Source organism: Leptonychotes weddellii, chromosome 2 (genome assembly GCF_054177405.1).
Source record: "Leptonychotes weddellii isolate Sample4059 chromosome 2, ASM5417740v2, whole genome shotgun sequence".
Lineage (NCBI taxonomy): Eukaryota > Metazoa > Chordata > Mammalia > Carnivora > Phocidae > Leptonychotes > Leptonychotes weddellii.
The window spans coordinates 104,687,465-104,711,397 of record NC_138370.1 but is presented as its reverse complement, the minus strand read 5'-3'; the positions used below and the strand labels follow the sequence as shown (position 1 = coordinate 104,711,397).

At 39.4% G+C, this 23,933-nt stretch overlaps 1 protein-coding gene across 2 annotated transcripts in view; it reads left to right on the top strand.

Annotated features, from left to right (window-relative positions):
* The window catches only part of METAP1 (methionyl aminopeptidase 1), a 71,120-nt gene extending 47,937 nt beyond the window's left edge, over nt 1-23,183 (top strand). The window contains exons 7-11 of one of the 2 annotated variants that reach the window (XM_081812102.1): nt 2,123-2,261; nt 3,816-3,947; nt 7,552-7,695; nt 10,204-10,269; nt 20,459-23,183. In XM_081812102.1, coding sequence (XP_081668228.1) covers nt 2,123-2,261; nt 3,816-3,947; nt 7,552-7,695; nt 10,204-10,269; nt 20,459-20,472 — 495 coding nt within the window. In that variant the 3' untranslated portion in view covers nt 20,473-23,183. Of the gene's footprint in view, nt 1-2,122; nt 2,262-3,815; nt 3,948-7,551; nt 7,696-10,203; nt 10,270-14,416; nt 16,096-20,458 lie in introns of those variants that run through there. The other variant, XM_006742061.3, reaches the window with a different exon arrangement.
* Nucleotides 23,184-23,933: the final 750 nt, after the last annotated feature.

Sequence of the window (23,933 nt, the reverse complement as noted above, 5' to 3'; positions counted from 1 at the left end):
ACTATGACCTGAGCTGAAGGCAGACGCTCAAAGACTGAGCCACCCAGGCGCCCCAATATAGGGATATTGTTTATAAAGATTGCCTATGCATCATGGAGAGACCTTAGCACATGAGTAGTAATGAATGCACACATTATATGAATAGATTATTCACAAGAGAAGAGCAATAATTAGTTAATATGTCACATGGAAAACTAATTAAACCTGCTATGGTAATCAAACAAATGCAAATCATGAAGACCTACTGAATTAGTTCAGTATTTTAAAGATGTTTATTTCCACTGCCTTTATGGGGAAGATGAAGCTGGAACTCCTTTACATGGTGGTGCTACTATAAATTGGGACAACCTTTTTGAAAGGAAATTGACAATGTGTCTTGAGCCATAAAAATGTTCATAAAATTATTTGTTTATTGAGAGAGAGAAAGTACATGCCCATGTGTGTGAATGGGGGAGGGACTGATGGAGGGGGAGAGAGAGAATCCCAAGCAGCTCCTCGCCCAGCACGGAGCCCAGCAGTGGGGCTCGATCTCACTGAGATGCTGAGATCACGATGTGAGTTGAAATCAAGAGTCAGTTGTTTAACCGACTGAGCCACCCAGGCGCCCCAGCTTGTAAAATTTTTTACTTAAAAATATTTATAAAATCTGATTTGGGGGGATTGTTCCATATATTATAAAATATATGCAGTAATAGCATTTTGTGCACTTGCTGTATAGCCCAGGTGCTCTTTTTTTTTTATAGTTTTTTTTTTTTTTAATAGAGAGCGTGCGCAGAAGCCAGGGGGCAGAGGGAGAGGGAGAAGCAGACTCTTCACTGAGCAGGGAGCCCAATGCGGGGCGTGATCCCAGGATCCTGAGATCATGACCTGAGCTGAAGGCAGACGCCCAACCAACTGAGCCACCCAGGTGCTCCCAGGTGCTCTTTTACATGTTGCTTTTACTACTCATTTAATCTCTGCAACAGCTCCATGAAATAGATACCACTGTTGTCTGCCTTGTACAGGAAAGGAAACTGAGGCAGGGGTTAATTAACTTGTCCAATGTTAGACACAACTTGTGAGTGATGGAGTTGGCATTTTTAAAAGTTAAGACAGTTTGCTGTGTAAACTACTATTTATACTGGCTGTGAGAAGTATAGAAGTATATCATTAAATAAGGGAAAAGTGACAGGCATGTCGTTATTGGTTCTAACATTTTTTGTAATTGAGGAAACTTAATTTAAATTTCCAATAATAGTGGAATTGCCAGTAAAATTATGGTGTATTTCACAAATCATATTAATATGCAACTATTTAAAAATTATTAGTCTGCAGACTGTGTGGCAGTATGGAAAGAGAAATCATGTATGCTATGACTCCCACTGTGTAAAAACATCCAAGTAAAATAAGACTTAAGGAGAACCAGACCATTTTCTTAGAGGTTCCTTTGTTGTTCCATATGAATGTAGCGATTAAAATGTATCTGGAAGTACTTTATCATCTCTTAATTATGTTGGTATTCCTTTTTTGGTCATAGGGATATAGGCTTCTTATATAAGATATAGTTACATTAAAAGTACATGAATGTTTACTTTAAATATTATCTTTTCATTTTAAATAATATATTTTTAATAAAAAGTAGTTAATTCTAAACTAGAATCTTCATATACATAACATTTGTGTGTATTTGTAAATATTTGTAATGTGAATTTACTTTTCTTTTGCAAATATTTATAAACTGGTTTGCATACAGTCTGACTGGTGTATATTAAGATAATATTTACTACTATTTCTAAAATAAAATATTAAGTTCATTAGCGTCTGTGCAGCAAATATTTTCACATTTTTCAAATTTTAAAATCTGATTAATTGGGGTGCCTGGATGGCTCAGTCCGTTGAGCGTCTGACTCTTGATTTCGGCTCAGGTCATGATCTCAGGGTCGGGAGATCGAGCCCTGTGTTGGGCCCTGTGCTTGTGGAGTCTGCTTGAGATTCTCTTCCTCTCCCTCTGCTCCTTCCCCCACTCAGCACACTCTCTCTTCTCTTTCTCTAAATAAATAAATACAATTAAAAAATGTGGTTAATTGCATACTGATTTTTTCTTTTGCACATTCCAAATTATTTTCTCTGTATTTTATTATAGGCATGTATTGCAAGAAATTGTTATCCTTCTCCCCTGAATTATTATAATTTCCCAAAGTCTTGTTGTACTTCAGTGAATGAAGTGATCTGCCATGGGATTCCAGACAGACGGCCCTTGCAAGAAGGTGATATTGTTAATGGTAAGAAATAAGTGACTTTTGTCCCCATCAGTGAAGCAACAACAAGGTTTTGGGCATCTGATAGTGACTTGCGTTTTGTTCACTTGGTTCCTATCTTTAACTTATCCTTTTTTTGTATTTAAAATTTAAAAGAAATCTTAAATCTATGGAAACATTTTTTATGATTTTAAGATACTGCTTTTAAGATACTTCTAGTATGTGTTTGGTACAGCATGAATTTCTTTAATGCCAATTATCATATGTGATTGATAAATAGGTGCAAGATGTCAGTGAAATGTGGAAGTAATGTTAATTCAAGTGGGATTTTCCCCCCCTTTTCCTTTTCGTCCACTGATGATTTTGAAGAGCTCAGGGCAGGCTTTCTTACAGATGAGGAGAAGTTTTTAGTAATATCTGAGGAGAAGTTTTTAGTAATATCTGAAGTATTTAGTAATATCTGAATATGTGAAGACCCTAAGAAAAAAGCTAAAATCCTACAGAAGTGCCTTCCTTGATATAAGAAGTTCAGAAAGTGGCTTTAAGGACCACTGTGTTAAGCTGTCTTGCAAGTGCAGAGGAAGGAGCTGCCAAGATTTCCCTCTGATTAAAAGAAATATCGACAAAGAAGGCATCCCTGGATGGTATTTTTAATATTGATGAACTTGGTCTCTTTAGTCATCAGATACCTTCAAAGGCTTACATATCAGATGGGGAAGCATGAGCCCAAGTGGTAAAGGCTGCCGGGAGTGCACTGCCCACAGTGCTGGCTGGGAGGGATAGTGGACACAACGGGCACTTCTTGTTCCGGGTAGAACAGTCAGGGTGTCTGTTTATGAAGTGCCATAGGTGTTGAGTGGTCTGCCCAACCCTGTTTTTCATACAAACCCTGTTATTTTTATTACATGCATAATGCGTGTGGTTTTTCAGGAATGTATGTGTCATGCTAGTCGACACACTATATTGTGATATTGTAGGTTGGTTGAAAATTCATGGTTTAAAAATCCTAATTTAATGTATACATTCAGTGTATTGTATAGTAGTAGTCTGTCCTCTTAAATATGGGGACAACGGGAGGGATGAATATTCACAAATAAGGGGAAGGCAGATGAGTTTTTGAGAAACAAATGTAGAATAGTGTAAGTTTTTCTATTTATGGATGTGCTAGGAGGAGGAAAAAAACTCGTCGAAGATGGTAAGTGAAAGCAGTGTTTTCTGTTTAATGTCACAATGTAGCGTGGTCATCTGTTTAATGCTATTAATGTGGCTTATTGATCCTGCATGAATGTGTCCTCAGTACATGTCTTCTGCCACACGTGATCTGATTACTGCTGTACGGATAAAAGCCCACCCTCTGGCTTGGGCTGCTCGACCACGCGCTCTTCTCCACAGTGCCTTTGGTTGCATTACAGGCAAGGAGTGTCTTCCAGGAAGTCACTCGATACCCCTTCGTGTCTACTTTGAGAATGCAGAAATTGTCTTGCTCATGAAACTGCTTGACACTGTCATGTTGGAGAAGTGACTTCTATTTTGAAATAAAAACAGATGTGGTCTTTACACTTGTACATTGTTTTGCAGTGGACATCACTCTTTATCGCAATGGTTATCACGGGGACTTGAATGAGACGTTTTTTGTTGGAGAGGTGGATGAGGGAGCGCGGAAACTGGTGCAGACCACGTACGAGTGCCTGATGCAAGCCATCGATGCAGGTCAGTGTGGGTCCTGCGCACCCGCCGTGGCGGCTGTGCGTTCGGGGGCCTCACCCGGCTCTTGATTACATTCCTTGTCCCACTGGCTCTGCCTCTCCCCTAACCTGACTTAGCTTGGGATTGTAGCAGGAATGGATTGACGGGTGATTTGGGCATCCCTTGATGAGGTGGACCGGATGATTGCTTATCATCCCTTACCTCTTCTGTGATCGATCTGCCTTTTCTTTGGCTGATAAATGAGGAGGAATGTGTATTATATGTATAGCATATGATAAATGTATAGGAATGTATAGTTCTTGAGTGCAGCTTTTTTTCTACTTGTTATTTCTTTCATAGGTATTATGTTCTCATTATAAAAAAACAAGATGCCAGATTGTAAGAAAAATGAATGATCTCCCTTTATACTTAGCTCTTTCCTTTTTATATCTTTTTTCTTTTTCTACTTTTAACATTTAGGCTTTTTCTACTTTTATTTTTTTATTTTTTTTAAAGATTTTATTATTATTTATTTATTTGACAGAGAGAGACACAGCGAGAGAGGGAACACAAGCAGGGGGAGTGGGAGAGGGAGAAGCAGGCTTCCCGAGCAGGGAGCCGGATGCGGGGCTTGATCCATGGATCCCAGGATCATGACCTGAGCCAAAGGCAGACGCTTAACGACTGAGCCACCCAGGCGCCCCATAGGCTTTTTCTACTTTTAACACTTAGTCTTTTTCTCCCCTGTGTATTAACAGACAGACAGACACGCCACATATACCTATATGTATGTGTTTACTTAGGTTAAATGGTGTTATAGTATTGGTAGTATTATGTAATTTAATACTTTCTCAGTAGAATCTTTATGATTTTTCCAAATGAGCATATGTATCTGCATGCATAGATCTACTCCCTTCTTTTAATGGCTCTATATTATATTCCACAGTACAAAAATTTCTACAATTATTCCCCTACTGGAATTTGGTGTTTTCCAAATGTCTTGCTTATTGTAGTGAATAACAACCTTTTTTTGTGTGTGTGTGAATAATACCTTTGAGTAGAGATATATTTCTGTTGGAGTTTACTCAGGCTGTCTTTGTCCCTATAAACAGCTCATACAGATACTTTTTTTGTTGATACTGTCTTAGGAGGAGAGAGAAGGAATGGTTTGTTGCGAATGCTAGCAGACTGTTACTAAAAGGACAGTTTGAGTGCAAACAACATTTTCAGTTGAAACCCACAACATTTTAGCTCTATTGTTTAGTATATTATTTGTACCCGCCGCCCTCTTCCTGCACAATAAACCTGATACATCATCAACAAAGTATTGGACATGACCAGGTTCTTTGGCAAACACATAGTTATCTCTAATGACATAGATCTGTTATTTTTATTGTTTTGAATCTATTTTAACATGCATGGGAGATGATGAAATTTTTACCAATAAAGTTGGAGGAATGAAAAATGAAAACGTGATATTCTCAGTATCAGTGTATGAGAGAGTTCTTTTTACTCACTCATTGTGGATTATTTAAAAACTAATATTCTTTAGTGTTTAATTTCTCATTTGGGGAAGTCATAGTTTAAAATAACTTTTAGGGTTTCTGCCAGATAATGTCTTCAATGTTTATGTCCTTTTTGCTTTTCTGTGAGTTGATTGAAATAACCAGATAGCGAAAGTGTTGTTGTACAAAGAGGAATAAAACTTGCCAAGAAACTATCAGAAACCAGTCTTCGTAACAGTAGCCAGGAAGGAACAAAAGTTGCTTAATCTCTGGAAAGTGCTGTTAATACCTTTGTGTGTATCATTCTTGCCCCTTATTTTCTATTAACTTGGTGACTCAGTGTGGTGCAGCACAGTAGAGAGCTCCACTGTTGTTGAAATTCTCCTTCTAGAATAGGGCTTCTCAGCATCTACATTACTGGCATTTTGAGTCTGGGAATTCTTTGTTGTGGAGCCTGTCCTGTGCACTGTAGGATGCTTATCTACGTTCCTGGTCGTTACCCGCTAGATACCGGTTGCACTCCTACTTATGACAACCAGAAACGTCTCCAGATTTTAATGAGGTGCATCCTTGGTATGAGAACTGCCTCGGGTATGAGAATTAGGGAGGAATCTCCTCCTTTCTACTCTCTCATTATTTTTGAATAGGGATTTTCTTTGTTGTATATTGTGCAAACTGGGTTAAAATTTTGCTTTCCTCCCCCACGACTGGGGCTGATGGGAAGTCTGAGATGGGAATGCAAGCAAATCATTATGAAAGTCAGCACGGTTCCTCAAAATTATTAACATCCCACCCCCCAAAAAAGTCAAGCTGGAACATGTAGTTAAGAGCAAGTATATATTAATTGAAATGATTCCTGGAGCTATTTCCCCAGAGATTTGCTTGGCTGGAGGAGATCTGTTGTACCTGAACCTCAGGTTGGAAATCAGGTAGGCAGAGTAGGAGACTGTAGGGAGTCTGAGGACCCCCAGAACCATGGCTAGGTTCCCCAGGAGTCTGGCAGGGCCCAGCTCCTGGGGTCTCAGTGCGAGGAGAGCCATACCAACCAACAATGAGAACCACTTCATTTGTTTTAGTTTTTATTGAAACAGTGGTAAAAGTCATAAAAATTAAGCAGGGCAGGAATATATAGTACGAAGTATCTTTTTTTTTTTTTTTTGATTAAATTTATTAGAGACCGTGCACACAAGTAAGGGGATGGGGCAGAGGCAGAGGGAGAAGCAGACTCGCCTCTGAGCAGGGAACCCAATGTGGGGCTCGATCCCAGAACCCTGAGACCATGACCTGAGCCAGAGGCAGAAGCTTAACAGACTGAGCCACCCAGGCGCTCAAGAAGTATCTTTCTATACCCTATCTCCAGGACTGTGTTCAGAGGCAACTCTGAATAATTTTAGGAACACTTTTATGGGGATAAAGAAGCCCAGGGGAAGTAATTCTTTGAGAAGTTGATCAGACTGAAACTGAGGACAAGTCAAGTTACTTTCTGGACATTCCTTTTTCTCCCAGTGCTCTCTCCTCTCCTTACCTCTTCTGCTCACTTTAAAACACTAGCACACTTGGGGCCCCTGGGTGGCTCAGTCCGTTAAGCGTCCAGCTCTTGATTTCAGCTCAGGTCATGATCTCAGGGTAAATGGGATCGAGCCCCGCATCGGGCTCTGCACTGGGTGTGGAGCCTGCTTTAAGATTCTCTGTCTCCCTTTGTCCTCCTCTCCCCCCCTCCCCCTGGCCCGATGCATGCTCACTCTCTTTCCCAAAAAAAAGAGCAGCACACTTGACATTAGAGAAGGAGAGGAAGAGATGCATGTTTTCCATTCTTTTGTTTGTTCAGTAAACAAAAGGTGTGTCTCCCCAACCCCTTCGTACTGCACATGTGTCCTTTTCTACACCGAAGGACAGAATACAGGTGCTACTGGTTTGAATCTCAACTTGGCCATTTACTGGCGGTACAGCATCTCTGTCCCTTGGTTTCCTCATCTGAAAGTTTTGTACATATCTCTTTACATGGCAGCATATAATGGAGGCATGTAAAGCATTTAGAAAGGTTCCTGACACTTAGATAGTAATTGCTCAGTAAATGTTAGTTATTATTACTCTCTGTCATGACTCTTCTTTCTTCCTTTCAGTGAAACCTGGTGTTCGATACAGAGAATTGGGAAACATTATTCAGAAGCATGCCCAAGCGAATGGGTTTTCAGTTGTTCGAAGCTATTGTGGGCATGGAATCCACAAGCTTTTTCATACAGCCCCCAACGTACCCCATTATGCCAGTAAGTACTATCCAAAGATTTGGGTTTTGCTAGCCATTTAGTCAACTAATATTTATTCAAACATTTAACAGGACCTACTATTTTGTACGTACTAATCTATAAGCTCTTATAAATGGACCGTCAAAATGTATATTTGCTCATACACAACAGTGTATGGCAGTGGTGTCTAGAACGGATTGCAGGTGTGAGGGAGTCAGGCTAGCCAGCCCAATGCACAGTTGCTGCAGTTGAGGTGTGAGCTGGAAAATCCTAGGTGTCAGTAATTGTGAAGAAAAGGGAAATGAGTGAGAAGCCTCTCAGCGGGAGAAGCTGGAGAAGTAGTTTAGAGCACAGCATTTGATCTATATCAACAAACATTTATTAGCAGACCACAAAGTTCTTATTTAAGCTGTGAATTGTGCTTGAAATAAAAATTAGCAAGAGAAAATAAGTTACTAACTCAGTTCCTTCCTGGTAGGCCCTGTAACCACCCGATGTGCATTCCATTAACAGATTGGAAGTAGCTAGTCCTGTTACAGTGATAAACGTGTATGTTTGTGTATGTGTGTGTAAAAAGAGTGTGTGCAGGGGAGGGGGTGAAAAAAGTCCCTTTACTTACTGAATTGACAACTGAGGTTTAGATATGGGTTATAAAAAGAGAGACTGAAGAAGATAGAATTTATGGGAGAAGGGGATATGGGTCCATGATGATAGTGTCCATAAAACATAAAACCATTTCGTTAGGAATAAAAAATGATTTCTGGAAAAGGAAGCGAGGAGCAGGTATATACTTGTTTCATAAATTTGAGACATTTATGAAAAGTCCAGTGTAAATTGGGTTTATGTAAATTAAAATACGTTGTGATCACTTTAGGGAAGTGTGAAAGGAAACTGCCGAGTCTATGTACAGAGACCTTTGGAAATGTAAATGATATCAGCTTTGGCTTGTCAACCCATGTTCCTAACCCACTAAAGGTGGAACTAGGAAACCGTGTAACTTCCCTCCACCCCTTCTATGTAAGAGAAGTCCTTGTTAGCTTAGAGTGATTGCCTTTTATTTCAGTCAATATGGTTGGGAAGTGATGATAATACCCTGTATTTAGAATGTATTTTACAATAATTCTTTGAGGTAGATGATAGAGAAAGTACAGATTTTTTAAAAAGTACTTAGCATAGTATCTGCAGTCGTGTAGTCGATCAGATAAGGTATATTTGCTGAGTGAGGTATGTTGACAAACTGAAACCATGAGTCAGGTTGAGGGGGAGTTGTAACTTTCCTAGAATAATGAGTACTTTGTATCAGCACTGTCTGTAATGTATTATGAGGCACATATGTAATTTAAAAATTTCTTGTGGTCAGATTAAAAAAGTAAAAAGAAAGAGGTGAACTAATTTTAATGGTGTATTTTATTTAATGCATTGCATTCACAACGGCAGCATTTCAACATTTAGTCAATGTAAAAATGATCAAGGTGTATTACATACTTTGTCTTTGAGTTTGACTCCTTTTTTACACTCGGAGCTGATACGGCTCTGACTGGCTCTTTGCGAGGGCTCTGGCTCGGTGCGGCCAGTGCTGCGGTACTGGGACAGCCCGGCTTCACAGTCCTTTAGCCTTTTTTTTTTTTTTTTAAAGATTTTGTTTATTTATTCATGAGAGACAGAGAGAGAGAGAGAGGCAGAGGGAGAAGCAGGCTCCCAAGGAGCAGAGAGCCCGATGCGGGACTCGATCCCAGGACCCTGGGATCATGACCTGAGCCGAAGGCAGACGCCTAACGACTGAGCCACCCAGGCGCCTCCTTTATCCTTTTTCTTTCTGTGACACCACACTGACACTCTTGACATTAAGAAATATATATATCCCCAGGGAATATGACCAATTCTTTATATGTAGTAAGTTGCCGGTCATTGGGAAAGAAAGTTCATGGGATTAGGAATAGAAAGTCAAAATTGTGTTTCGCCTTTCAGATTTTATGACCATTTACAAACTTCAGATTTTAGAATCTGCAGGGAGTGTATTTTGGCAATACTGAAGATAGTGGAGAGCAGCATTGATAGCTGTTCACAAGGAAAGATGTGCAGGTAGAAACGTGTGGGTGAGGTGAGACCGTACCCAGGAAGAATGGTGTTTAGTAGATGCAACCTCTGGACACGTGTCCTTCTTTACCCAAGTCACCATCGCGAATAGCAGCCTGAGAGCCGGTCTCTTTGCCATCTGGTGGTCAGGCAGAGCAAATGCACTCACTCGTTTACTGATGTTCACATCCGTTCCTGTGTTTTAATTTGAACTTTAACCTGGTTCTCCATTTTTGTCTGAGATTGTCTCCAAAGGTCCATCCCTCTTTTTACCTTTTGGGCTTTTTTGGAGGATGGTGGGTCTGGATACTTGAATTCATAGTTTTGTTTTTCATGATGGTCCTGAAAAATACTCTCATATTCGTGAACAGTGTACTCTTACCAGTGAGCTGTTCAACAGTACACTCTTGATTTTTTGCTGTGTTTTGAGAATTTTGTTTTCTTTAATTTCAGAAAATAAAGCAGTTGGAGTGATGAAGGCGGGCCATGTATTTACAATTGAGCCAATGATTTGTGAAGGTGAGAAAAAGGGATGCTGTCCTGTTCTTTAATTGAATTATTTACTTTTGGCCACTTACGATCAGATTAGTAGTCTGCTCTGTTTATTTTCTTTTTGGTTCATTTCCACTTCCTGTTCCAACTCAAACTCGATTCAGTATCATACAGAGAACTGAGAATCATATGGGTTGGCAAGAAAGCAATACTTTCTACCTGGTAATTCTGCTGTCAGTAGATGCTCAAGGACTTGAATCCCAGTCCCTTTCCATAAAAGACGCTGTCAAAGGGGGCGTTGTTAACAGTCCCGAGCCTCTATCCTGTGTAGCTTGCTTGGCAGGGGCCTGGGAGGGGAAAGAAGATGTAGAGCCACTCACTTTGAGGCAGACATCAGTATATGATTTAATTCTCCGCAACTTGGGAGGTGTCGGTGCTGTCCCCATTATATAGAAGAGCAGCCTTATCCTTGAAGAAGTAACTGGACTGAAGTCACTGAGCTAGTTACATAGTGACGGAGTTTGTCACACTCTAACCTCAGGAGCTGTTCTGCCTCTTCAGGTCGTGTGCTCAGGTTGTCTTGTGAAAGCACAGCCCAGACACGTTTACTGCTGGCAGATTTGTGCCCTCACTGTCACTGGTCCCTGTGGCAGGCTTGTGGCAGTGATGAAGACCCAGTGTCATGATTAGGACTCCTCACCCAGATGCTCACGTGTTCTCTTCACCTTTCTTCTCAGCCAGTTCTCTGTTGGGATTAGGGGATGCAGCAAGGCGATGGTAGTGGGGCCGGTGTGTCCTGGCGCCTCACTGAAGGATACCTCCTTTCTGGATCCTTCCAGTCTTTTTTATAATCTGATCTTGGGAGTGACCTCCCATTACTTCTGCCAGATTGCAGTGACTTAGGAGCGAGTCACTAAATCCAGCCCACAGGCTGCTTTATAACGTGATCCTTTGCTGCCTTTTCTGTAAAATGGAAATGACAGTCTTGAACCTGCCACCTCCCCAGGGCTGCTCTAAGAATCAAGATGATTTATAGTAGCACAGAATACCTTTTGTACTTTAGAGGACAGGACAAGTGTAAGGTATTTTGTCATACTCCTGGATAGGAATAAAGTTCTGATCATGTGGAACCAATTGCAAGGGCAGTGAATATATTAGCAGAGAAAGGCCAGAAGCTGAGCGGAAAGTGTTTTGATCATATACCTATTTTCATTAATTGGTACCTGGTTGGTGAGACATAATGTGGTATTTCCAGGTATAAGCAAATAACTTTCCAAGGAGCCTGGTCAGATAATCATCAAATTATAATGCATATACTTCAGTGTAGCTCAGCGAGGTTAAATCCTACCTCTGGAGTGGAAAGTTTCAAATGCAAAGAGGAATTTGAATTTTCTCAGAATAATATCCAGGTATGTTTGACTTGACATTAGTAAAGAACCTGTTTTAAGCAGATCACAATAAAGTCAGAAAAGTATTATATCTTAAAATCCAGTTGTGAAATGTTACTCATTACATCGAAAAATATCCAGTCACTTGTCTTTAGATGTTTGACAAAGCATGAGTTAACGTTCTTCAAGCTACCTCACATTTTTCTTTCTAGGCTGGGATTTAGTATTGCAAAAGTAGGTTACTTCACTGCAGAGTTTATGTTCTGGGATTTTTCTGAGTCAGTGAAACCTAATCTTTGATAAAGATTACTTAGAATGAAGAATGTATTGATTTTTTTGACATCTAATTTGGAGACAAGAAAGTAAGTCTCTAAACACAGTTTTATAGCAGTATCCAGAATTGCAGAACTTTCTCATTTTGCTTCCCTCTCCCCTCCCCCACTCTCCTCCCTCTGTCCCTCTCTCTCTCTCTCTCTCTCTGCTTCTTTCATTGTCCTAGGGCTGTTTTCACTGTCCCTTTGGTAAATTTCTCTAGTCTCAGCCCCTCCCTAACCTATTTTGCTTCATTGTAATTTCTTAACTTCCCTCACCAATCCGTTTCTTAGCCCCTTCTGGTTACAGGCGTGTGTGGTCCACAGAAATTGCACAGTATAATCTGTTCTTACCATCTGTGTGCCTGACATTTAAAAATAATATCAGGAATTAAATGCTGTAATAAAAGTGTAAAAAGATTATTTCCTTCACAATACACATTGGTTGTAGTTTAGTCAGATGCCAAAGTTATACCAGGAAAGAGCTAAATTCATTAATTCAGTTCTTAACTCATAGTTTTGTAATGAGTATTATCAATATGTTTTCTAAAATGAAACCCAGTGCTTTTATTTTGGAAATACCATCTTGATTTGATGTTTGGGAGGTATAAAAAATGTGAAAATATAACACACCCGAGGAAATTTAAAATACCATCATTACTTCATTGGACTAAAGACCAAAATGAAGTTGGAAAGACTAAAACAGTTGAAGTATAAATAGGAATCTTTTATTATTACTATTATCATCATTAATATTACTAAAGTGTAATTGACATACAATGTTATATTAGTTTCAGGTGTCCAGTAAACATACTGACTGGACAGGACTGTACCAGTGCTCATCATGATAAGTATAGTCACCATCTGTCAACATACAGCATTACAGTATTATTGATTACATTCCCCAGGCTGTACTTCTTTCATCTCTGTGATTTACTTATTTTATAACTGGAAGTTTATACTTCTTAATTCTCATTATCTATTTCTCACACACACACACACACACACACACACACAGCCCGCCATGTACCTCCCCTCTGGTAGCCACCAGTTTGTTCTCTGTATTTAAGAGTTTGTTTGATTATTCTCTTTGATTATTCATTCATTTGTTTTGTTTTTTTAGGTTCCACATATAAGTGAAATCATAGGGTTTTTTTCTTTCTCTGTCTGATTTATTTCACCTACCATAATACCCTCTAGGTCTATCCATGTTGTGGCGTATGGCATGATCTCATTCTTTTTTATTGCTATGTAGCATTCCATTGTGTCTGTATACCATACCCTCTCATCCATTCATCTATCAGTGGACACTTGGATTGCTTCCATATCTTGGCTGCATGCTGCAATAAATGTAGGGAGGTATATATCTTTTTGAATTAGTGTTTTTGTTTCTTTGGGTAAATACCTAATAGTGGAATTACTCTATTGTGTGGTAATTCTAATTATAATTTTTTGAGGAACCTGCACACTGTTTTTCACAGAGGCTGTGCCAGTTTGTATTCCTACCAACAGTCCATAAGGGTTCCCTTTTCTCTATTTCCTCACCAACATGTGTTATTGTCTTTTTGATTTTAGCCATTCTGACAGGTGTGAGGTGATATTTCATTGTGGTTTTGATTTGCATTTCCCTGATTATTAGTGATGTTGAGCATCTTTCCATGTGTTTGTTGGCTATTTGTATGTCTTCTTTGGAAAAATTATCTATTCATGTCTTCTGCCCAATTTTAATTGTGTGTGGGGGGGGGTTTGGTGTTGAGGTGTATAAATTCTTTATGTATTTTGGATATCAACCCCTTATTGGATATATTATTTGCAAATATCTTCTCCCATTCATTAGGCTACTTTTCTGTTTTGTTGATGGTGTCTTATGCTGTGCGAAAGCTTTTTATTTTGGTGTAGCACCAATAGTTTGTTTATTTTTTCAAGATTTATCTTTATTTGAGAAGAGGGCTAGGGAGAGGAGCTGAGGGAGAAAGAAAATCTCAAGCAGACTCCATGCTCAGCGTGGAGCCCAAGGCAGGGCCCAATCTCACCACCCGAGATCATGACCTGAGCCAAAACCAAGAGTCAGACGCTTATCCGGCTGAGCCACCCAGGGACCCCTAATATTTTATTTTTGCTTTTGTTTCCCTTGCCTGAGGAGACAGATTCATAAATATGTTGATGAGGCTGATGTCCAAGAGATTACTGCCTGTGTTTTCTTTAAGGAATTCCATCGTTTTAGGTCTTGTTTTACATTCAAGTCTTTAATTCATTTTGAGTTTATTTTTGTGTGTGGTGTTAAGAACATGGTCCAGTTTCATTCTTTTGCATGTATCTGTCCACCGTTTGTAAATAGGAGTGTTCATAGTGAATTTTCTAATTGTATCTGTGATGTCCAAGGATATAGGAGTACATGCAAACAGACTTACTAGAGAGTTTGTTTAGAAAACTGAGCGATAGAATTCAGAAACTGTTCTTGTTTGTTTGTTTAAGGCGGATGGCAGGATGAAACCTGGCCAGATGGTTGGACCGCGGTGACGAGAGACGGAAAGCGGTCTGCTCAGTTCGAGCACACCCTGCTGGTCACGGACACTGGCTGTGAAATCCTGACGCGGCGACTCGATAGCACACGGCCTCACTTCGTGTCCCAATTTTAATTTCTCCTGAGATGGCACATCTCGATAATACCTTCTGGCTGTACTATGCATTTTATAGAGAGTACAGAATGGAAGAGGAAATTTTTATTACTTGTTTTGTTTTGACTATAGATGAGGAAGGACTACAGCATTGGATGTGTGTCCTCCAGAACTTGTCCCGGGTCTGAAAAAGCTGAGAAGAATAAAGGAGACATTCTCAACTCTTTTCATTGCTCCCCTCTCCCTCCAGAAATCTCTGCACCCCTATTTTCTCACTTGGCCTTTGAGCACTTTTTACTTAAACCTGCTTCTAGTTGCTTTTATCACTGCCACAACTGGGCCAGCAAGAGCCGGCTGCTCTCCAGGTGAATGTGGAAGATGAGAATCCTTGAAACTTTAGCAACATACGTTGTTTCAGATTTTTTTTATTATATATGTATGGAAATATATATGTATACATTTTAAATTCCACACATGTAATTACCGAACACTAAATGACCTGGGTTTGTGTTGATTCCGCTCTGACAGGGTTATATGCTGTCCTAAATGGACCCATAGTTTGCAGTGATTTATTTCGCAGTTGGGAATTGGCCTCCCTCCTTCCCCATGCTGATTATTTACCCTTGTAATTGTGTGTAAGGAAGCACTCGGTCAGTGAGACTTTCTCTCCAATGTGGACTCTGTCAGTGAATGGATGTGGCAACAGTCACTTTGGAAAAGGGTTGTCAGGTTTTTAAAAATCTAGTTTATGGTAAAAATAGCCATGCTTCATATGGTAACTGGCTGTCGCAGAACATGAGAATTTTGTAATACGTTGCTATTTCAGACTTCTGTTTGGTCGAAATGGGAGGGAGAAAGCTCCCTTTCTTCCCCTCTGTTGTATTTCAAGGGCACACCTTGGAGATATTCAGAGAAGGGCGAAGGTTGCACTGTGGAGGTTGACGGGAAGAGACAGTTCTGAAATCTCTTTAGCAGCGAGCAGAGTAAGTCTGGTGGGCTGTTAGCTTCCGACATTTAGTAAACCTGGTAGTGATGAAAAAGGAACTTCTTTTGAGACTGGACTGTTCCCTTGCGGTAGAGATGCAGCTGTCCATGGTGTGTTGAAAACACACTTTACCTTTACGTAGTTGGGAACCTCATTGGAAATGACCTCAGCTGCCCAGTACCTGTGTTAGTTGAATCCAGATGGGAGTGTATCCAGTGAACACGTATCAGATCGAAGTTACTGTCATTGGAGTGTACTTGATTACTGGGTATCTGGTAACTTTCTTGTAACATAATTTGATACCACTGACATGTTAATACGAGAACATCTTTCCCAGAGTGCCTCAGACCTTTATTGCTTTAAAAGAACTATGATAATGTTTTCATTACTTTTATTATTTTAATGATTTAGTTAAGTGACTGAATCTGGTATAGACTTTTGGGGGTATGTGTGTGAAGTTTTTTATCAAACTGTAATATTTGTGAATGGAATGCCTTGCAATATGAATGTTAATATAATGTGTAAAGGGAGATTAAAAGTTTGAATGATTACCCTGCGTGTAGTCATTAACTTGGCTGCATTTGTTTGGGATTTTAGAGGGCAGTGGTGGGGAATAGGGTGGCTGACTTCATCATCTCAAATAAACTCATGACCATTGGAGTAAAAAGAGTTGTTTTGAGTTTAATAACTCTGTAAAAATTCCAGTACTGTTTGGTTCAGCAGCGTCCATCAGCAGCATTTGAGAGGGAACCATGTTTGTGAGAGCTACTTTTAAGATAGAATGCTGAATATTTAGGGGAGCATTTTATGTACTGATTGTGGAATTAACAGTGAGGGATTCTTTGATATCTATCATTAGAAAATAAGCTCAAGGGGAAAAAAAGTCTTGATGGGGTAGTTTTTTTGTAAAAAGATAAGCCACATTGGTGATGATGCTTTTTCGGTTTGGGAGATTTCAAAACAATATGGGCTCTAGTCTAATTGTAAATATCTAATTTCAGATGTTTATTAGATTTAGATGAAAACATCAAGTTGTATCATTCTGCCAACTTTTCAAAATAAGTCAGTATATTAAGTTTTCATTTTTTGTATTAACTTTTAAAATAATACATATATTTTTTCCTGCTACTCCATCCCCCTTGGGATTATAATTTAGAAGCATGGAAACATGTTTGCCTTTTATCTTCGTTTTATGTCTTTTGCTGATGAAATGGATTAAGGTGCATTAGAACCCACTCACTGACACTTCTATTTATTTTTTTTCACTGACACTTTTATATCACTTGCCACAGGTCAAAATTAATAGGAGGAGGGTTAGGAATTTGCCATCTTAGCTTGATTCCTTTGTTCTGTAACCACTTCTGGGTCTTCTTTCTGTTTGGTGAAAATTGAAGGCCTGGTGCTTCACTTGGCGAAGGCCCCCCAAATCACCCTCATGGTATCTGTTAGCTGTTTCTTCTTAAAGTTATTTTTACTTCCAACTTTTTATTTCGAGAATTTTCAGATTTACAGAAAAGTCCAAATATAGTACAACAAAATAATCCTAAATCCTTTTCCTTTTTTTTTTTTTTAAAGATTTTATTTATTTATTTGACAGAGACAGAGCAAGAGAGGAACACAAGCAGGGGAAGTGGGAGAGGGAGAAGCAGGCTTCCCGTGGAACAGGGAGCCCGATGTGGGGCTCGATCCCAGGACCCTTGGGACCATGACCTGAGCCGAAGGCGATGCTTAACAACTGAGCCACCCAGGTGCCCCTGTAAATCCTTTTCCTGTGTTCAGCGCCTGCTGTTTTGCTGCATCTCTCTCTTGAGGCACTTTCCTTTTGAAAGCAGTGGCGCCACACTTCACTCATTACTATTAAACCCTGTCTGTTACACCATAAGCACATTTCCTACGTGATCATGATATAATTACCGCACCCAAGGAATTTAACATTGATACAGAATTACCTAACATACAGTACACATCCGTGAATCTCCATTTTTCCCAAATGTTCTTTAAAGCTTTTCTTCTTTTGTAAAAATCCAGGATCCAAACTCATAGCATTTGATTATCCTGTATCTGTAGTCTTTATTCTAGAACAAGTCTACCTTTTTTAAAATTTTTATTATTTATTTTGAGAGAGAACTTGTGCACGCATGGGGGCGGAGAGGGGCAGAGGGAGAGAAACTCAAACTCCATGCTGAGCGCAGAGTCTGACTCGGGGCTCGATCGCAGGACCCTGAGATCATGACCTGAGCCGAAATCAAGAGTCGGATGCTTAACCGACTGAGCCACCCAGGCACCCCCAAAAAGCCTACCTTTTTTGATGTTTTATGAAATTGACACTGAAGAAGCAAGCCAGTTAGCTTGTATAATTCTGTATTTCTCTGTTTCTCGTGAATAGGTTCAGGATAAGTATTTTGGCAGAAGAGTCCATTGATGGTATGCGGTGTGTCTCATTCATGGTGTCACATCACATCAGGAGACAGTGTTATTGTCACATTGCCAATATAAGTTTGGTCACTTGCCTTGTCAGATCTTTCCATTTTAAGAATATCTTTTCTTAAGCAAATAATCTGGGAAGAGATACCTGGAAACCATTTTGGTATCCTGTTCACTCCATGGTTTTGACATTCATCGATAATCCTTGCCAGGGTCCATTATTTTATGATATTCAAGTTGACTTCAAGTTGAGATTTTCTAAGTTTAGCATTTCATCTACATTTATTAGCTGGCACTCTTACAAAGAAGCATTTTTTTCCCCATTCTACCCACTGTTTTTGAGTATCCATGTGAGCCCCTCAATTCTTAAAAATTTTACTTAATTACCGTACTTGTTCCAAATTTGCCCAGCAGAAGCACCTTTCAGGGTGCCTGGGTGGGTCAGATGGTTAAGCGACTGCCTTCGGCTCAGGTCATGATCCTGGAGTCCCGGGATCGAGTCCCACATCGGGCTCCCTGCTCAGCGGGGAGTCTGCTTCTCCCTCTGACCCTCCTCCCTCTCATGCTGTCTCTCATTCTCTCTCTCACAAATAAATAAAGTCTTAAAAAAAAAAAATTTAGAAGCACCTTTCAGCTCATTCATGTGTCATTTTGACCTGTGCCTATCGGTCTTTGTGCACTTTCTTGCTTTTTGCCGTAAGCAAGATGTAGGTTTATCATCTAGTTTTCCTGTCCCACGGTGGCACAGGCTGTTTCTCCAAGGAGCCCTAGTTTCTTTTCCTGGGGAATGGTATTTGGAAATCAACATCCGGGTACTACTGGGTGTCATGGGGGTTTCCAGTCACCTTCAGGGAGCAGAGCCAGGAAGCGCATTTTTTATAAATCCTGAGTTCGTTCTGATACTTTCAAATCTAACACTAATCTTCCTCACCTTTTCCTGGTTCATATTTGTATCTGCTTTAAACCATGGTGAGAACTTTGGTTTTGAATAATGTTAATATTTACTTATTTGCTTGATTCTACAAGACATGTAAAATTTAGAATTACTATATCAAAATCACTACCAACAATGAACGTAAGTGCAAAATTTGTGAATTTTATTTTTGGAACATGACTCACTGTGGGAGTCCAGAGCATTGGTTTAAAAATTACATGAAGTAATTTTGTTCCTACTGCATTTGAAATTTCATAAACTGTGAGCTACTTTTTAACAATGGATACAGTGAATGTTGGGGGCAAAACATACAGTAGGAGTGGGGAGGATATTTTAGTGGTCTGGGAGTTAGAAATACGGAACTGTTGGAGAGAGTGTGATAAGATTCCATCTACATCTGGTATTTGACTTCTACCAAGCTCTGTAGCTACAAGAGGAGCAAATTACACCACTGTGTAATGTGGATGTGTGGCCCATTTTCCAGTAGAGAAGAGCATCTGGACTTTAATGCCTTAGGAACAATTGTTTCACAACGTAGGCTACATACATTATGCTAATATCCTAAAGGTTTTTAATGTGTTGTTTCATCTTAAAAATGAACATGCAAGGAAAGTTTAGCTTAGCAGCCCAGGCTCCATGCATGGGAATTCCCTGGCTCTCCCGTGTTTGAACTCTGAGGAGCAAGCAGCCTTTGGTGGCAGCCTTCCTCTTTACCTCTTCTTCCTTTCGGTGCTAAGTATGAAAAAGAATAGTGGTTTGTATTTGGTGATTTTGAGAAAAAGGAAGCAGGAATAAGGTGGCCTTGGCTACTTGTTACCATCTGCTTTTTATTTTTGGGACTGTGGATGAGCAAAAACAAAACTGTCAGTCCACGGCGATTCTGTGGTTATGTTAAAAAATGTGTTAACACTGGTATATCTTATTCAAATGTGCCAAAAAGTCACATTTGTGCCCTTTGAGGAAGGACATCCTGGAAAGTTATCAGTAATACGTTTGTTACAGCTCAAAGTATTTAAATAATTTTTTTATGGATGCTTCATCTTTTTACCATCGTAAAGCTTTTAGGAGAGTAATTGCTTACATCTCCTGGGTGCTTAGCCCTTTTACTGTTACCCCAACCACCTCATCCCATTCCCAGGAACAAACATGCTAACACTTTCCAAAACCTGTAGGTACATCTGTACTTTGGTGTCACCGAGAAGGGCACAACCCTAGGGCTCTGATTTCTCTAATTTTTTACTTGGTTGCATGACTAGGACAAATCACCATACTTCTCTGTGGAGACCTCCTATTTGTGGAATGGTATCATAACTTAGGAACTTTTATTCTATGGATAATGTGACTATAAAACAAATTTGCATGATTTCAGTAGTTGGGTCAGGTGACAACAGAAAACTCAGGCTAGAATTTTTAAAACTTCATTAGTAAATCTGAGCCCTGAGTGATTCTGAGGAAACGAAATAGCCAAGGATAAGAACTTTTAGTATGAAGATGTGTATTAGAGAAAGAGCAGTAGATATTTTAAAGCACATTTTCAGTTTATCTTGCTTCTATAGCCTCGTTCTGGTAGTCAAGAACATCTGAGTCCATTTTAAACTGGAGGTGGTTCTATGGTGGATTAGCACTCCTTTCTTGAAAAGAACATGTGCAGAATTTATCTCATCACAAGGAATTCTTCTGGTATGATGTCCACTTTGATAAAAACCAGTCTGCTTGAAAGGCATCCCACCTGCTTTGTGCCCATAAAGAAAAATTCCACCAAAGGAACTTGTATAATGGAGGACTTTGTATATCCCTGTTCACTTTGTAATTGTTTCCTTAAAGACACAATTCCCTTAGTTCTATGCATTTATTATCTAAATATCTCTTGAAATATAATAAAATGTTTTCCAAATGTTTGTGGTGTACTTTTTCTAAAGGGTATTTGCTGACAAAGAATCTGATCGTGCATATTAACTGAAACAAAATTGGCTGAATCCAAAGTTGGTTTTTTTCCCGGGTCACAAAGTGACTCTAGGCCCAAAGAACTGTCGGTTACTTTAGGACTTTGATCACCAGCTTAATTGGCAGATTGGTAGCCAAGCAGAAAATGTTCTGAAGCATTCTGTGCATGGAAAATATGTTCCCTCTATCCCCAAATCAACAAACGTTTTGAGAATTACCAGCTATGTATAATTTTGCACTCAAATGGGATAAATGGAAATAGCATTATGTATGTTTTTTGGAGCATTTTTTGTTTGGTTTAAGTTGTACACACATGAGCTGGTTCCCGGTGACAGAGTTTTGGATATAATAGTTTTCCCCTGCCTCCATCCCCCACAACCTCATCATTCTATATGTTCATACTTTATAGGTTGGTTCTGTGCATGTAATAAAGAACTTGTTCCAAGTCAGACATAGTCTGTATATGGACAACCTTACTCCAGTGAACATCAGTAGGGTTAAATAGAATAGCGCATGCTGAAAATGGATATACAAGCAAGATTTGAAAATGTTAGCTAGGAATAGGAAAAATTTTCAGTAAAAAGGATGCTTAGTTTTTTTTGTTTTTGTTTTATTTTGAGAGAAACAGTGTGAGCATGAGTGAGGGGAGGGGCAGAGGGAGAGAATCTCAAGCAGACTCCCCTCTGAACGCAGAGCCCAATGCAGGGCCAATCCCATGACCCATAAGATCACAACTTAAGCCGAAACCAAGAGTTGGACATTTAACCGACTGAGCACCCAGGAGCTGCTAAAGTTCTTAATACTGTAAAATTTTAGGTACTTAAAAGTACCTTTTACTAGCTTTCATGAAATACACAGTGGGTGGGCCATTTCTGTTAAAATTATGTATCTGTCCAAGAAAGCAGTTTAAGATACTTAAAAAAAATTCCCAGCAATACTTCTAAAGTGGTAGACTCCTAATTTCGGACAATAAGATTTGCTGACATGCACGTAGTGAATGGATTTTAGCCGTGTTTTATCTATACCTTCTTCCAAAACCTATTTTGTCTAGCATTATACATAACATCCTAGATGCCATCTAAGAGGGTGTATTAAAAGGATCTTGAAAAGGCTTTATAGTCCCATGATCCAAGAATCTTTATAATAAGGATCTTACAAACTTGACTGCTTCTACTAATTCTCTGAAAAGAGACAATTGTGCTTTCAGCCAGGAAATGCTCATACTTGTTAAACCGAATTAGCTGGCTCAAGAGTATGTACTTAACTGTGACAGAAATGAAAAGTAAACTCCCTAATTGGCCAGCTACAAGAAATGGAGTTAATTATTTTATATTTTAAAATAGCTTTACTTTCTCACATTGGTGAACATAAAAATGCCATCTCATTTGTGTATACCTCATTATATGAGAAGAAAAGTAATGGGGATAAAAACTTTTTAAAGAATTACTAGCTCTCCATTATTATCCTACATGTCCATTTTCTTAGTGCAATTGCTCAAGGTAATAATATACTTTGTTCCTGGAAGGCTAGGCTAAATCAAACCTGATTAAAAGCCTATTTCTTATAGCTTCAGTACAAGCTAGTTTTAATTTCTTCTTCCAGTTTTCTCAGGGCAATAGTTTGGGGCCATTTGGGCCCCTGGTGCAACTCCAGCCCTCTAGGTAAAATGAAAAACTAGGTTGCACTGCCTGGCCCTACACTAAAGATCCAAAAAGGAGGTCCTGACCACAATTGCCACTTTTCTACTTTTCAGTCAACTAAATAGTGCTCAGGAACACAACCTTTTTATAGGAGCAATTAAGCCACATCGATCAAAAGTATTAAAATAGGGGCACCTGGGTGGCTCAGTCGTTAAGCATCTGCCTTCGGCTCTGGTCATGGTCCTAGGGTCCTGGGATGGAGCCCCGCATCGGGCTCCCTGCTCAGCGGGAAGCCTGCTTCTCCCTCCCCCACTCCCCCTGCTTGTGTTCCCTCTCTCTGTGTCTCTCTCTGTCAAATAAATAAAATCTTTAAAAAAAGCACACGGCTTCAGTCCAACCAAGAGATCTATGTGCATGGCATATGCAATGTGCTGATACAGTCTGCAGTATGCTTTGTGTAATTTTAAAGGGTATGTGTAAGTGGTATTAACATGCAGTGAAAATTCTGGGAAGATATATAAACTTTACAGCAGTCAACTATTTTTATTGTGGGAGGGGAGTGTTGCTCTTCTTTATGTAATTTTCTCTCAGATATGTTGTTTTATGTTTTTTTTCAATGTCAATGGATTACCTGGATGGGAAGACTATGAATCATTTTTGCTTCTTTATATTGCTCAGAATAAAAATGTAAACGTTACTTAAGAGCACCACAAAAAGACTGATTTGACTATATTAAAAATAAGATACATTAAAATAAGATATAAAACTGATGAAGGATTGACATCTATAGTAACTCCTCTAAAAAGTACTCGGAAAAAGATAACTAATCCAATAGAAAAAGGAGCAAAGGATGTGAACGGATACTTCACAAAAAAGGAAATACAAATGTACAATAGTACTTCAGTAACTGAGGGGAATGCCAGGTAAAGTAACGAAATATCATTTCATGCCCATCTCACTTGCAAAAGTTTTCAACCATTTTGAGGAACAATCCGGCAATTTCTAGTCAAGATGTGCTTATCCTATTGACTCTTGCACAATGCAAGGGTTAGGGCCGCTGACCCTCCAGGTATTTGAAAATCCACGTATTACTTCTTTTTTTAATTTTTTTTAAAGATTTTTTTTTTATTATTATTTATTTATTTGAGAGAGAGAATGAGAGACAGAGAGCATGAGAGGGAGGAGGGTCAGAGGGAGAAGCAGACTCCCTGCTGAGCAGGGAGCCCGATGCGGGACTCGATCCCGGGACTCCAGGATCATGACCTGAGCCGAAGGCAGTCGCTTAACCAACTGAGCCACCCAGGCGCCCCCCACGTATTACTTCTGACTCTCCAAAAACTTTACTAACAGCTTACTTTTGACTGGAAGCCTTAAGAGAACAGTTGATTAACACATTTTTTATGTATGTATTACAAACAGTATTCTTACAACAAAGTAAGCTAGAGAA